Source organism: Varanus komodoensis, unplaced genomic scaffold (assembly GCF_004798865.1).
Source record: "Varanus komodoensis strain SLA01 unplaced genomic scaffold, ASM479886v1 scaffold62, whole genome shotgun sequence".
Taxonomy (NCBI): domain Eukaryota; kingdom Metazoa; phylum Chordata; class Lepidosauria; order Squamata; family Varanidae; genus Varanus; species Varanus komodoensis.
Window position 1 is genome coordinate 3,726,813 of NW_025336248.1, and position 16,580 is coordinate 3,743,392.

The 16,580-nt window shown below is 42.5% G+C and overlaps 1 protein-coding gene across 1 annotated transcript; it reads right to left on the reverse strand.

Annotated features, from left to right (window-relative positions):
* Positions 1-1,799: 1,799 nt before the first annotated feature.
* On the reverse strand, positions 1,800-10,764 carry LOC123033467 (vomeronasal type-2 receptor 26-like). The gene is made up of 5 exons (XM_044450072.1): positions 10,501-10,764; positions 4,853-5,710; positions 4,380-4,607; positions 3,242-3,368; positions 1,800-2,701 (listed from the first exon to the last, which is right to left on the reverse strand). Exons 1-5 carry the CDS (start codon positions 10,762-10,764, stop codon positions 1,800-1,802), a joined length of 2,379 nt encoding a protein of 792 aa, XP_044306007.1.
* Positions 10,765-16,580: the final 5,816 nt, after the last annotated feature.

The following is a 16,580-nucleotide window of genomic DNA, read 5'->3' on the forward strand; positions in this document are numbered from 1 at the left end:
TTTTCTGTGGGACCATAGGCTTTTATGATGACAGAGCAACAAGGAAAGAACTATGAAGGCTTCCCCCACAGATCTGGAGAGGGGTAAAGCAGGGTGGATGGCTGGAAAGAGTATGCAGGCTGGGACTATGCACAGACTCCAGGTATTGCCCAAGCCTCCCTACTCTCTTGTATTGGAAGAGTAGGGAGAAAGAATTTCTCCCTGCCAAGAAAGAATTTTGCAACCCTTCTAAACCACACTCTAAAATAAAAGGTGTTGGAATCCCACCCTAAAATTAGAACTGCTACCACAGCTTTGACTTTTGCATGCTCCCAAGATGGCAGAATATCAAGAACAAGTGCAGGACTAAGGGCACCTATGAGGCCGAAAAATCCAACAAAATGATCCTGAGCATCTTGCCACAGAGGAGGTGAAGGAGGCACCACCTCATTTCCACGTATGAAAAGCACTTGCTTGTTTGGATCTCTTTGGCAGCTCACATTTGGACAGATGTCAAATGGTTCCAATGGAGAAAATAAATCTGCTGAAGTTCCCAGGAGAAATGTATAGGGACTATATCTGCTCTTGGGCCAACAGATATACTCTGAATGTTACTTGAGGCTCCTAATAGCTGCACCTACAGAAGTACAATCTGCTGTACTGAAAAGGTGGCAATAAATATTTTTGAAAATGATTTTTTGTAAATGATTGTGGAAATTATGTGGAGGAATTAAAAATACGGTTGGCAACAAAGGGCACAACATTTCAAGAAATAGTGTTTACTAGTGTACAGAAAAAATTAAGGTTTCTAAATGTTTTCATATCTCTAAGGATACAAACACAAGATGCAAGAAGAAAATATAACATATGAAAAAGAGTATAGTAAAATCACCAGAAAAAAAGCATTCTGCAAACCTGACTAGAGTGTGCCTCTTTTGCATTCTGATTCATCCAGTGAAAATCGGACCAACATAGGCTCAGTGCTATTAGCAACAATCCTCCAATTCCAGGAGTTCTAACACTTTCTTTCCACTTTGAATCAGGGTCAGTCTCTTTCTCTCTCTCATACTCCCTCTCCTTTGTAACTCTCTACCCTCTGATAAGAGGACATTCTATGGAAAATCCAATTAGGTAGGTATTCCCCATCTCCACTTTGAATCTTAGGACCTTTCCCAGACAAGTTCTCAACCTTCCACTTACAACCCTATACAGTTGCTCCTCCTTTTGGTTTAATTTCAGGACAAGGAGCAGGTCTATATACAGAGGAATTTTTCCTTCATTGCCTTTTGGTACATTCCACTAAATCTCCTCTGGGTGGTGCAGCTTCATGGAGAATTGTGCAACTGCAAGTGGATTGGCTTTCTTTCCTCCATATACTAGATGTTCCCTGAAGAACCATACCCCCATCCCATGCAATATGCAAAGAGATTCTGACTGATGATTTCAAGATCTAAAAACTACCACGAAGCTGCAATGGTGAGTGCACAATTAAAACTTAATCAGGTATCTACCCTCCTGTTCATCTGACTTAAGGCTGCATCTCCTGATAAGGGCTTTGCCTTTTCATACTTACACTCAGTAGGAGAATCTATAATGAAAATAAATGTTTGATCACTGAACAATTATTAGTGTAACTGAAAGTGGCAACTAAGAATGCAGGAGGATACCCACACAAAACTATTCCATTTCCAGATAGTCACAAAAAAATTCAAGCAGGAATCTTCACCTATGAAAGCACTCTTTTTCTTTTATTTAAACACCCCAATGACCATTAAATCTGTGAAAAAAAACCTTTTGAATTGAAAGAATGTTCTCTCCCATCAATTTTTCTTTCTTATTAGATGCTCCCTGTTGTTCAGCTCAGGCCTGAGTACAATAATGTAGCATTTGGGGCCGAAGATGCAGCCCAGAAGCCCAGCACTAGATGACAAGATGGCAAAGATTTCCACGGCCACCACATACTTCCCTTTTGTGCTCAGGTAGGCTGGAACAAAGGACAACCACACACTGCAGAAGACCAGCATGCTGAAGGTGATGAACTTGGCCTCATTGAAACTGTCGGGCAACTTCCTGGCTAGGTAAGCCACAGTGAAGCTGACTATAGCCAGGGATCCCAAGTAGCCCAGGACACAATACAACATGGAAGCAGAGCCCTCATTGCACTCCAGAATGATTTTGTCACTCAGGGAATGCACATCCACATCTGGAAATGGAGGAGTCGTGCTCAGCCAAAGTGCACAAAGGGCTGCTTGAATCAAGGAGCCACCAAGGGTGATTGAATTGGCTAGTCCTTTCCCCATCCTTTTCCTCACCCTGGACCCTGGCTTGGTGGCCACAAATGCCAGAAGCACAGTGATGGTTTTAGCCAAGATGCTGGAAAGGGCCACAGAGAAGACAGTGCTGAAAACCATTTGTCTCAGGAGGCAGGTCAGCTTTCCAGGCTGCCCAATGAAGAGCAAAGTGGAGAGGAAGCAAAGAAGGAGGGAGGTGAGGAGGATGTAGGTGATGCTTCGGTTGTTGGCTTTGACTATGGGGGTGTCTTTGTGCATGAGAAAAGTGCCAAGCACCCAAGTTGTGATGAAAGAGAACAAAATGGCCAAGGTAGTCAAGGTGATACCTAGAGCTTCAATGTTAGAGAGGAAGCTTAAAATCTTGGGAACACATTGTGATTGTTGCTTGTTGGGATATTGATCATCTAGACATTTGATGCAGGCATCCATATCTGGAAAGAGGGTAAGAAAGGAAAACTATTCAGTGATGCTGGTTAAACGAGTCAATTAACTGTCAAACAAGTAGGAAGCCTTTGGCAAAAGGCTTCATTTTTTTGTAACTTTGGTGTTACCCACTTAGTAATACAAGTTGCTCATAGAGATCACATAAAGGCAGATGATACCTCCCCGCAGTCATCCAAAGCTACAGAGGCAGGTCATTGAACCAAAGAACATCTGCACAAGATCAGACCAATTGTGCAGTTTGCCCAACATCTTGAACCTGGATTGGCTAATATGATCACGCCTTCATGTAGTCACATGACATTTATATCTTTCTTTTCTTTTCCTGTAAGCACCTTATGCTGGGCTACTGGAGGAGGTTTAGGAAGCAGGAAGGGTGGCAGGTTGGTGTGTGATTTCACTCAATTCTTTTAAAAGACATCTGTGTTGAGCAGTACCTTAATCTGCATCGATGGAGTGTACATGCTCAAGATAAATATGTCATGAATAAATCTCATAAAGGGGATGAACATGCACATTGTGCCATATACCTTTCAGGTGAGAAATCATGCTTTCTGGACATGGAGCACAGTCATAGCAGCAAAATTTCTCCTGCTCCTTCTTTTTCCTGCTGTAGCCTGGATAGCAGTGGTCATTGCACTTGGAAATGGGCACCCCCTGTACAAAAGCATTGAGGTGGCAAGATTAAGTGCACAGACACCATGGACATATTTCTTCAGCAAGGACTGAAGATGAGATCGGATTGAGCTAACCAGTTAACCTACATTTTTGGACAGGAATCATTGACGTTAGCCTCAAGGGAATTGTTCCCACTAGGAATGTGTGAAGCTGAAATGCTTGGTATCCAGGGATCCCATGATCTAGCTGCTTGTGCATTCTATCTCCATGAATTTAGGCTTTAGGTTTGAAGGCAGACATTGGTAGTAGGAAGGAACCCGTCAAATGCAGAAAGGTTATCTTAGTCCTTTGCATTTGCTCTGAAAGTAAATAGTTAATGAACTTCTACAAGAAAAAGTGTGATTGCTCTCCATCTCAAATGGTAGTCTTATCAGTATTTGGAGCCACAAATTTTCCTTCTGAAAAAGCCTGCCAAATACAGTCCCTTCTGAAGAGAGTGTAGAGGTGCAATCCTAAAGTCTCTTGACACTGTCAGGGGGAACATTGAAACTTTTGGTGCTCAAGCCAAAGGACCAAACTCTGCTGGCTTCAGTCTAGTGGGCTGAGAGGGGAGAAATGGAGATGCTGGGTATGGAGGCTGAGGGTGCAAAGGTGCATAGTCTTCAGGCAACATCACAGCCTCCTTCCTTCCCCCTCACCAGTTCTAAATGTGGAAGGCAGAAAATAACACTTTTCTACATGAAAAGTGTGTTATGATGCACAGGAGTGGCAGAGCCTCCTACCACCATGCTGCAAGCCTGGATGCTCCAGAGCATCCACCTTTGGGAGCTTCTGAGCATCTGCCACGAGGATGAAAGGGCCACATTTTCCATTACCAACCTGTGTCATCACTGTTAAGTTATCACTCAGTCACCAAAGCACATGTACATGCAATGTCAATCAACAGGTATTACTCGTAAGTATATATAAGGATTTGACATGGCAGTCAAGAGGCATGCTGAAACATGTAAGCAAAATGCAAAAAGGTAAGCATTTGCAGCTGTGGCTCACCTGATTAAAGCTTGTGTGCCACGTGATTTGGTCAGCATCAATGGTTAACTCTTGGCCAGCAGTAGCCTGGGGGTCCAGCCTTCCAACCTTCACTCTAGCCATGGAGCCATTGGGAAAAATCAGCCAGTTGGTAACATCAAACTCTGCAACCAACTCTCCATGTTCATTAAAGTGCACAGTGTCTCCAGCAATGTTATTGAATGAGATGCTTCTTAGAAAGTGATGGAGCTGAGTTGAAAGGGAAGATTAGCAGAGCGATTGAAATTACACTTTCAAATCTACAGTCCCACTTAATTGGGATCTGCTCCAAGTATGACTAACTCTGGATCTAACCCATTGAGGCTTGTACTACCAAGCAAAATGTGTGAACAGGACATTTTTGATGACATTGTTTTATGACAAAGTTGAGGGCATCTTATTGCTGCATTGCAAGTTTAAAATCACTTTTGTTAATCATATTACAACACACTTACCTGCCATGGTTGCACATTCTGACATGCCAGACACTCTCTTTTTCCCAATCTTCCATGTTTGGAACCATTTTCATAGATGGCATGCAAAGCATGTGCAATAATGTACAAAGCATTGTACACGTTATAGCTGTGACCAGTCATATTCATTTCAAAGAATGTTTCAGGAAGGCTCTCCAGCTTCTCATTCCCTGAGCAGATCTCCTTGCTCTCCTCCCACCCATCAGAGAGTTTAAGAAAACAGTTGAATGCATTTTGCCAAAAGTCCTGAATAAAGCCATCTTCTTTTTCCCATGAAGGGCTAATTGTCTGTGCAAACTTTTGGAAACCTAATGGCTGATTAGAGTGAACAGAGAAAGATATGGCACCATGGAAGGTTTGCATATCCCATATCCTTTGAAGAGGAACTATTGCAAAATCCCAGTGGGAGGTAACAATCCATATTTTACCCAGTGGTAGCACGTCCAAGAAGCGTACAAGAAAGAGCAGTAGCGTCAAAGACTGAAAAGAGGGAGCTTCTCCATATACAAAGACTACACTGGCTTTGCTCTCAAAGACAGTATTGTAGCTTTTCCACTGCTGCAACATCACTTCTATTGCCTCTTCCATGTAATCCAATTTTGGTATTCTCACTATGAAGGCATCACAGATGTGATGCTGGGAAAGCAGTGGCACCATTGTCTGCAGGAACCTTTGCCCTTTGTCATCATCCACAGCCAGGAGCCCAATCCATGTCCATCTGAAATGCTGAAGTTGCCGCACAACTCCCATGTACTGTAGGACTTCATTTGGGACCATCTGGTACAGATAAGGGAAGAGGGTGTTGCCCCTGTGTCCTTGCAGGAATGACCCATAGGTGATCTGCATTGAAATACTTACATGTCAAATGTTGGAAATGGTAATAATTGTTCCATCATGCAGTAAAGCCGTAATTAAAAACCTCCACTTGAACAACCTCATATACCCTTTAGGAAAGACCTCCAGCATAAGGTCAGTGCAAAAGAAGCAACCCCCACCACCACCCTGAAGATATGCATTTCTACTGTTTGTCTCTCTTTACCATGAAAACTGTTCTTCTAAGATTGACATAATATCTAGTAATGTCCTCTGTTGAGCAATGTACAAGTTTCTGTGCTGAAGAGTTACTCAAGTATTTGAAGAAAGCTGTAATCTTCAATCTCTTTTCTTCATGCCAAACACATGACAACTGCTTCAACTTTTCTGTTGTGCACATTCCCCCATACTTTCCACCATTTTCATTCCCCCCCTTCTAAATCTCTTCCGGTTTTAGAGCAGTAGTCTGACAATTGTGATATTAAGTGAAAATAATTTATTGCAGCCTTGAAGCTATCAGATTGTTCCTTGTTGTTGTTGTTCATCACGAAGTCATGTCTGATCCATCGCGACCCCATGAGCAACATGTCCCCCAGAGTCCACATAAACTCACATCGACTGCTTCAGTGACTCCATCTAGCCACCTCATTCTCTGCCGTCCCCTTCTTATTTTGCCATCTATTGTGACCAGCATTAGGCTCTTCTCCAGGGAGTCCTCCTTCTCATTAGGTGACCAAAATATTTCAGTTTCATCATCAGGATCTGGCCTTCTAAAGAGCGGTCAGGGCTGATCTCCTCTAGGACTGACTGGTTTGATTGTCTTGCGGTCCAAGGAACTTGCAGGAGTCTCTTCCAGCACCACAATTCAGAGGCATCAATCCTTTTCTGCTCAGCCTTCCTTATGGTCCAGCTTTAATGGCCTTACATTGCATCTGGGAAAACCATAACCTTGACTATGCACACTTTTGTTGGCAGGGTGATGTCTCTGCTTTTTAGTATGCTGTCTAGATTTGCCATAACTTTCCTCCCCAGGAGCAAGCGTCTTTCAATTTCTTGGCTACAGTCCCCATGTGTGGTGATATTGGAGCCCAGGAAAATAAAATCTGTCACCATCTCCATTTCTTCCCCATCTATTTGCCAGGAAGTGAGAGGACCGGATGCCATGATTTTAGTTTTCTTAATGTTGAGTTTCAAGCCAACTTTTGCACTCTCCTCCTTCACCCGTATCAAGAGGCTCTTTAGTTCCTCTTCAGTTTCTGCCATGAGAGTGGTACCACCTGCATGTCTGAGGTTGTTGATATTTCTCCCAGCAATCTTAATTCCAACTGGTGATTCATCTAGCTCTGCCTTTCTCCTGATGTGCCCTGCATGTAAGTTAAATAGGCAGGGAGACAGTATACAGCCTTGCCGAACTCCTTTCTCAATTTTGAACCAATCAGTGGTTCCATGTCCAGTTCTCACTGTTGCTTCTTGACCAGCATATAGGTTTCTCAAGAGACAAATAAGATGGTCTGCTATTCCCACCTCTTTAAGAACTTGCCACAATTGGTTGTGATCCACAAAATCAAAGGCTTTAGCACAGTCAATGAAGCAGAAGTAGATGTTTTTCTGGAACTCCCTAGCTTGCTCCATGATCCAGCTTATGTTGGCAATTTGATCTCTAGTCCCTCTCCCTCTTTGAAATCCTGCCTGTACTTCTGGTAGTTCTATGTCCACATACTGCTGGAGCCTAGCTTGTAGGATTTTGAGCATCACTTTGCTAGCATGTGAAATGGGTGCAGTGGTGTGTTAGTTTGAACATTCTTTGGCATAGCCCTTCTTTGGGATGGTAATGTAAACTGACCTTTTCCTTTCCTGTTGCCAGTGCTGAGTTTTCCAAATTTGCTGACATATTAAGTGTAGCACTTTTACTGCATCATCTTTTAGGATTTTAAATAGCTCCACTGGAAGACTGTCGCCTCCACTAGCTTTGTTGTTGCTCAGACTTCCTAAGGCCCATTTGACTTCACATTCCAGGATGTCTGGCTTAAGGTCAGTGACCACCCCATCATGGTTATCAGGGACGTTAAACTCTTTCTTGTATAGTTCTTCTGTGTAATCTTGCCACCTCTTCTTAATCTCTTCTGCCTCTGTTAGGTCCCTGCCATTTTGGTCCTTTATCATGCCCATCTTTGCATGAAATGTTCCCTTCATATCTCCAATTTTCTTGAAGAGATCTCTGGTCTTCCCTATTCTATCGTTTTCTTCTATTTCTTTGCACTATTCATTTAAGAAGGCATTCTTACCTCTTCTAGCTATTCTCTGGAATTGTGCATTCAATTGTTTGTACCTTTCTCTTTCTCTCTTGCCTTTCGCTTCCCTTCTTTCTCAGCTATTTGTAAAGCTTCCTTAGACATCCATTTTGCTTTCTTGCATTTTTTCTTCTTTGGGATGGTTTTAGTTGCTGCCTCTTGTACAATGTTGAGAACCTCCCTCCATAGTTCTTCAGGCACTCTATCAGATCTAATTCCTTAAATCTATTTGTCACCTCTACTATATATTCATGAGGGATATGATTTAGGTCATACCTGAGTGGCCTAGTGCTTTTCCCTACTTTCTTCAATTTAAGCCTAAATTTTGCAATAGAAGCTCATGATCTGAGCCACAGTCAGCTCCTGGTCTAGTTTTTACTGACTGTATAGAGCTTTTCCATCTTTGGCTGCAGAGCACATAGTCAATCTGATTTCTTTGTTGACCGTCTGGTGATGTCCATGTATAGATTTGTATCTTGGGTTGTTGGAAAAGAGTGTTTGCTATGACCATTGTATTCTCTTGACAAAATTCTACCAGCCTGTGCCCTGCTTCATTTTGTACTCGAAGGCCAAACTTGCCTGTTATTCTGGTTATCTTTCAGCTTCCTACTTTAGCATTCCAATTCCCCATGATGACAAGAACATCATTTTGGGGCGTTAATTCTAGAAGGTGTTGTAGGCCTTCATAGAATTGGTCAACTTCAGCCTCTTCAGCACCAGTGGTTGGGGCATCGACTTGGACTACTGTGATGTTGAATGGTTTGTCTTGGATTCGAACTGAGATCATTCTGTCATTTTGGAGATTGTAATCCAGTACTGCTTTTCCTACTCTTTTATTGACTATGAAGGCTACTCCATTTCTTCTGAGGGATTCTTGCCATCAGATTCTTACCTGATGGTCATCTGAATTAAATTCACCCGTTCCTGTCCATTTTAGTTCACTGATTGCTAAGATGTCAATGTTCAGTCTTGTCATCTCCTGTTTGACCGCATCCAGCTTGCCTTGATTCAGGAATCTTACATTCCAGGTTCCTATGTAGTACAGATCTTTGCAGCATTGGACTCTCCTTTCACCACCAGATACATCAGCAACTGAGTGTCCTTTCGGCTTTGACCCAGTCGCTTCATTCTTTCTGGCACTACTAGTACCAACCCTCCGCTCTTCCCCAGTAGCATATTAGACACCTTCTGACCTGAGGGGCTCATCTTCCGGCATCATATCTTTTTGCCTTTTGGTACTGTCCATGGGGTTTTCATGGCAAAGATACTGGAGTGGGTTGCCATTTCCTTCTCCAGTGGATCACGTTTGGTCAGAGCTCTCTGCTATGACCTGTCCGTTTTGGGTGACCCTGCACGGCATAGCTCATAGCTTCATTGAGCTATGCAAGCCCCTTTGCCACGACAAGGCAGTGATCCATGAAGGAGTTATTCCTACAGACTAAAATTACAGAGTTTCAAGTGCATTTCAAGGCAAAGTATATGTCCCTGGGTTGAATGGCAATTTGGAACCAATGCAGTTTAGGTGGCACAAAGTGGTGAGTATGTGAAGGCTAATCAGTACACTGATACTCTCCATATATAAATGATGATCAGGGATGATATTAATTTTTGAAAAATGTATAAAATTGGTATGTCTTCTCCAAGCTTCCTGAAATGTTTGAGCGCGATAACTAGATTCATTTACAAACCCCTGAACATTCAGGATACTTAGTTACCTTTGGAAAAAGAAAAGCATTTTGAAATAAAAAGACATGATTGAGAGAGAATGGAATCCTAAAACAACCTCCTCCTTTGGAACTCTGTATATCAGATCTCTCCTGTTATGCATGTTTCCTAGCAGATTTATTGTCATCCAGCCTGCCAAATAATCTTTCAAAGTACTGGGAGGACTCCTGGAGACCTTTGGAGAGGAGTTAGCTACAAAGGTTAGCATAAAAATTTTCCGTAAACTTTGAAACATGCAGAGTTATGCTGGTGTGTGCCAGTTCACCTCAGTTGACACCAGGAAACCAGGCAGAAATCCAGTGGGGAGAATGTGGTTGAGTTAGTTCTGCCCTCACCCCATGCCACATACTGCTTTGCAGCATTTTGCATTTATGTCATCCAGAGAGCTTGCATGCATCTCTGTTAAATTCCTTTGTGTTACTCTCATGTCACTCTGAGCTATACCACTTATCAGGGAATTTCTTTTTTGGAAGTGTTTGCTGCTCTCCTTTAAGTTTCATCCACAATCCTCATGCAGATCCTGTCTATATGCACAGCTATGTCACTACTAAAGAAATGCTGAACAGCATGACTCAGTGCAAAATCCTTTGGCACCATACCCAAACCCTCTTTCAACTTGGAAGTGTGGTCATTGCTGAGGTACGGTTTCATAACAAGTGGGGAATCTACCTAGAAACTTAGTCACTGTGCATGCATTAGTTTAGGGTGACTCCTAAATGCTCATGCCTCTCTTTTTCTGATGCTTCACTCAAATGAACAAAATGTGTCTCACATCTGCACATTCCCATGCATACATCTTACCTGTGGAGTCTTCCAGATGGCTGAAAGGATGGCCACATTTGCAGAGATTTCCGAGAGGCATCCCCCAATGACAGCTATCAGAATGTTCTGGTCATGGCACTTGTAGTTGGGGACAAAGCGATGTTGTGTGGAAAGCAGGTTGAGGGTGGCCTTGAAGGTCATTTTGGCCGAGTAGTAGCTATTGAGGATGTGGAAACCCAGGGAGATATTGGGTAAAATTTGGGGGTTCTCATTGATCTCCTTCACAGCAAAAGCCAAGGCCATGACATGCTGGTAGATCTTAGACACAGAACTGAGAGAAGAGGTACAGGTTGTTTCATCAAGAAACCAACAGCAACATGCATTGGCACTCTAGGTAATCATCAGTTTTATGCTTCCAAGGTAGAGAGATGGCTAAAATTCATCTTGGCAAGCAAGATACTTGAGTCAAGTAAAAAAAGGTTAGAGCGTTGGAATGAATATTTCTCCAATAACAAGAGAAGTGGGGGAAATATTTTAAGATCAGGCAGTGCTGGATGCAGTGTTGTGTGCATTAAATGAAGCTGGCTTTTTGCCTACAAGTGACCAGAACAAAGACCATATAAAAAGTAAATAGCTCTTACGGAAGATTTGGTGCATATTTCCTTTTGAAAAACAACTCTAAGAAGCTAGGGCTTAGAAACCTGGAAATGAATCTAGGCTCGTCACTGAGATGTCAACATTTCCAGACTACAAGCATTACACTGTGACTTGCAATCAGTTTCCAGAACATTATTTAGGCAATCAGTTATACTGCCTTGGACCCTTGATACTTTGACTCATTCAGTTGGTTGAAGATCATTCATTATGTCGAGTTCAGTTGATGAAGCCCTTTCTCAGATGAGTCACATGAAGTGCATCCATCCCAGGAATATTACAAAAGAAAAGTAGAAATGATCATGTATCAGTCAGGTATTACAATCGTCTACCCTTGAAGGCAAAATTCCCAGCATATCAAAAAAGTGAACTGCACCCAGAGCCCATTGTTCTCTAAGCAGAGGAACAAGCCTATGATTTTTTACCTGAACACCCAATTCCAAATAGGAATGTGTGAGCAAATGTGGATAAATATGTGTCTCCAAATGTCTGCATAATACACATTCTCTTATGAGTTGTACTTAAACATGTTGCATGTTTCTTGAATAAATGTAGCTTGTCCCAGTGAAACTCAGAATGGAGTCAGGAAAATTACTAATAAATTGTGGTGGTATTTCTGTAATATAGTAAGATGAAATGAGAAATGAAAAAAATGAAAAGGAGGAAATTTGAGAAAGGGGAAAGAGATTCTGCAAGGATGACAGAGAAGGAAGAGACTTCTGATAAGAAAAACGATTCCATGCATATTACTCTCAGGATTTTCTGCAGGAACAATGAGCTGCCTTTGACAAACTAGCTTATCTTAGAGCTTTATGGTTTCAGCTCCATTCAACCTCAGAGAACATGGCTGTACAACATGCAGGAGTTGTAGGGGAAAGATCTTGGATGCACTTGATCAAGGAAGACCCCCTAGAGGAAAGCGCAGGATCCATTCACTTCAAGGAGCCCCATACAGGAAAATGCCCCAACAGTAGCTCTGCAACACAAAACAATGGAGATGGCATGTGGAACTGAAAAGATCAACAAGTCCAAAACTTGCTGAAATGCAAAATTTCATACATCAATAAGTAAGTAATTTTTCCTGTATGCATACTGATGCTTTCACCATGCTGTATAATTAGAATATATTGCAGGAGAGAGAGAGGGGGGGGGGACAGAGAGAGACAGAGAAGGAACTGTGCCTTACATGGGTTCACCAACCAGTGTCTCTGCAGGCTTTTCTGTGAAAGTGAGGTGACTATAGAGGAAGAAGAACTGAGAAACAATCCCCCCGATGACAAGGTCTCCTGGCTGGTAAAATTTATGCAGAATGGGGAGAGGATCATTGGTTGTGGTGCAATTGATAGAATGTCTCCTGCACGCAGTATGACACAGAAGAAGCAGTGAAAGTACCAGCATCAACTTGAGCATCCTGCTGAGAAAGTGTCTCCTGCAAATCTCCATTCCTATGCCTCATCAATAACATTTTATAGATCCATATGAACTATTTTGCTAGCACCTCCTTTGAATTGACATGCAGAGTCCAATACTGGAAGCATACCTAAAAGATGAGAACTGCTCATACAGAAGAGCTTGATTTTTCTGCCCTTGCCTAAGCTGAGGCCTGACCATATCAATGAGTTCAAAACTTTTTACAGGTGCTGACTGTTGACCTTGTGAGCAGGCCATGAAAAATTATGCAGTAACAGGACAGAAAACAGTGATTAAGATAATTACATGGGAGATTATCAGCTTGATAGAATGTTTGAAATTGACTAATGCTAGGGGAAATTGCAAGGGGTATTGTCTTGCATCCTTCATGTGTTATTTTCTTCTTTGTGAGCCAGTGTTGTGTGGTGAAGAGTGCCATGGAGGGATTTCTTAGTAGTGGCAATTCTGAGTTATCAGAAGCCCGAGGAGGAGAGCAGAATCCATATAATTTGGGGATCCCATTCTGCTCTGCCTGATTTTAAGGCCCTCACTAGGTTGTTTTTGTGGGGAATCAAATGGAGGAAATGCCCCCCCCATGTTTCTTGCAAAATGAAGGGTAGTCTATGAGTAAAGTCTAACACTAATAATCATAAATAAAATGGGAAGACATAGCATTGAATTATTAAAAACATTATTTTGTTTTAAGCAGGTTTTGTCATGACCAATCTAAATTGCAGTGAGTTGGTAAGAATGATTGTTACGAGAGAGAAGGTAGGATGTTTCTTGAGAAGACAGTAGAATAATCTTATAGGGGTTGTTGCAACAGAAAGGGGGGGGAGGGAGAGGGGGGGAGGTCAAGTTATTTATGTGTCCCAACTTTAGTCTCAGTGGGATTTCAAAAACAGATTAAAGGATATGGGACATATCCTCTCCTCTTGCCATCTGAATATTCACTTTGCTTGTGAATACTCTTTCTCATTACTTACTAAACAGTTCTTAAAAGAAAACAAAAGGCTTATGCACCTAAATGGACCCTTGGTTGCAATTCCTTTTCTTTGAATCATTTCTCCCTATATTGGGATCATGTTGCACTTGTGAAGAAAGACCAGCCTTGGTTGCCAATCCCATTTGTGAGTGAACTTGTACAATCAACATTTTGACTTAACATATAATTCCATACTGGTGCAATCCTTTTCCCTACCACTCTCAGCATGGCTCAGTCTTCATGGCTGGTTTTTAGATGAAGGGTGTGTTCTCTCTAAACATGTACTGCAGTGGCTTCAAATGGCTTAGGCCTTGCTTCCTTCAGGGATGTTGTTTCCCAATGGGAATCTACCCAACTATTACAGCCTATCATAAAATCCTTTTGAAGGGCACCAGGAATTGTAGTTACCTATGCATTGGGCACATGTGAAAATACCTTCTCCTGTGTTGAGCAAAACTCTGGAAGAAGTCCCCTCATGGAATGCAGTTGCTCCATTCCTTTGCTAATGAGAAAGTATGTGAAATAGTTGAAGTGTTTTTTCTTTGTTGCCCCCGGTATGTGATGAACCCCACCAGAAGAATAGTCATAGACAGCCTAGTGAACATGTCCAGTGGCCAAAAGAAAGGATCTTACATCCTTCAGTTGGTTTGGAAGAGCACTGGAGATAATGGCCTTGGAACTACCTTCTGCAAACCTTGGGTAGAAAAGGACTGCTAATGTTGTGAGAGTGAAAGTGTTTGCTTTACTTCAGCAACTTAATGTTCCCTCCCTGGGTGTGTGGCATGGTTAGAGCCTGTGCTTTCTGATAGAATCTGGTGTGAAAAAGAAACTTTATTGATTTCATGGCAAGGGGCACTATGTCGCCTTCTCAGCTTTTGGAGAAGCACTGCTGTGTTACTTCCCTGGGAAACTATGGTGGTCTATGGAACATCTCTTGACCTACTCAAGGAAAAGCTTTCTTTTGTTTGCTTGGACTCTGCATCCTTATGTTATCTTAATATTCTATAATATATGCATCATCTTCAACAGAGGTGGTTTTGTTTTTTCCTATATTAACATTGAAAGTGGCTCAATCAAAACCTTTATGATTAATAGAAATGGGTATGGTGAGAAGGACACATTGGTAGACATGCCCACATGGCTGCAAAGAGCAAAAGACCAGAGCCTACATGGTTCCCATGGTGGCTGGCAACTTAGTGTGGGGACCTGTGGCAAGAATTTAGTAGCAGGTGCCTCGTCAGTCTGCTGGGGAAGCAACCAAATCCAAATGCTGTAGAGTGGATCACATGGCAACTGGGTCTTAAAGGAGAGGAGAACATACTCAGAAATGTGATCCAGATAATTTTTCAGTGGTTAAAAACAAAATGAAGGAGACATGTGGTGTGCAAAATCCCCAGGCTAAAGGCACAGTACAGGATCTTTCCCCTCAAATTGGTTTTCACAATTTGGCTGAACAATACTAGCAGACCTCTGGAAGGACTTTGTATGTCGGCTTCACTCTTGCAACCTGATGGAGAAAACACTGCTTTCAGAGCTTTAAAGGATTGCACTGGATGGACACTCTGTGTATCAAACAAATGAGACATGTAGTTGTTCTGTTTAGGCAGCTGGGTGACATCAAAGGAGAATGGGTGCAAGCAATAGCTACCAAATAGGGAGGTGTCCCAAAGGCCATTGGTATGGCCCTTGATCTGGGGTGAGATCCCATTGCAGGAGGTGGATTCCTAACTTTGAAATTTGGAGTCCAATCAAACTCACGCCAACTGCTTCAGTGACTCCATCTAGCCACCTCATTCTCTGCTGTCCCCTTCTTCTTTTGCCATCTATTGTGACCAGCATTAGGCTCTTCTCCAGGGAGTCCTCCTTCTCATTAGGTGGCCAAAGTATTTGAGTTTCATCTTCAGGATCTGACCTTCTAAAGAGCAGTCAGGGTTGATCTCCTTGCGGTCCAAGGGACTCGCAGGAGTCTCCTCCAGCACCACAATTCAAAGGCCTCAATCCTTCAGCGCTCAGCCATCCTTATGGTCCAGCTTTCACAGCCATACATTGCAACTGGGAAAAACATAGCCTTGACTATACGCACTTTTGTTGGCAGGGTGATGTCTCTGCTTTTTAGTATGCTGTCTAGATTTGCCATAGCTTTCCTCCCCAGGAGCAAGCGTCTTTTAATTTCTTGGCTGCAGTTCTCATCTGCGGTGATCTTGGACTCCAGGAAAATAAAATCTGTCACTACCTCCATTTCTTTCCCATCTATTTGCCAGGAAGTGAGAGGACCGGATGCCATGATTTTAGTTTTCTTAATGTTGAGTTTCAGGCCAACTTTTGCACTCTCCTCCTTCACCCGCATCAAGAGGCTCTTTAGTTCCTCTTCACTTTCTGCCATGAGAGTGGTATCATCTGCATATCTGAGGTTGTTGATATTTCTCCCAGCAATCTTAATTCCAACTGGTGATTCATCTAGCCCCGCCTTTCTCATGATGTGCCCTGCATATACGTTAAATAGGCAGGGAGACAGTATATAGCCTTGCCGAACTCCTTTCTCAATTTTGAACCAATCAGTGGTTCCATGTCCAGTTCTCACTGTTGCTTCTTGACTCGCATATAGGTTTCTCAAGAGGCAAATAAGATGGTATTTCCTGGTGTGTCTCACTAAATCTGACCACACAGGGTCACTCTGTATTATGGCTTGAGCACATATTCCTGGGCTATAGCCACTGAACCTGTTGCTTTTCAAAGTTGTGGGGCCCCAATGAATTGAAGAAATTGGCAATCTCACACAGCAGATGTCTGTGAATGTGGACTATGTCTGTGCCCAGGCATCTAAGCCGATTGGATGGCTGTGGGTTGAGTGGTGATCAATCCACTTTACCAAGCAGACTTGGAATTCAACAGAGGACCTCATTCATGTTGGACCTTTGATCCTGTATGTTCCCTGGACCAGAATGTATGCCTAGATCCCCCTGATTCAGTAGGAAATTGTACATTGTATGTGGGGCAGAAACCATCCATTTTTGCCTCAATCAGCCACTCAAAGCAGGGGAGGTGATAGAATATTCGAAATTGATTCCTT

Bases quoted from the DNA above. Each gene is read 5' to 3' on its own strand.
- LOC123033467 (XM_044450072.1), bottom strand. From the start codon at position 10,764: ATGGCCTTGGCTTTTGCTGTGAAGGAGATCAATGAGAACCCCCAAATT. The intron at 5,711-10,500 runs GTAAGATGTATG...ATTTCAATGCAG, and splicing joins CCATCTGGAAGACTCCACAG to ATCACCTATGGGTCATTCCT. The intron at 4,608-4,852 runs GTAAGTGTGTTG...CTTTCAACTCAG, and splicing joins AGAATGTGCAACCATGGCAG to CTCCATCACTTTCTAAGAAG.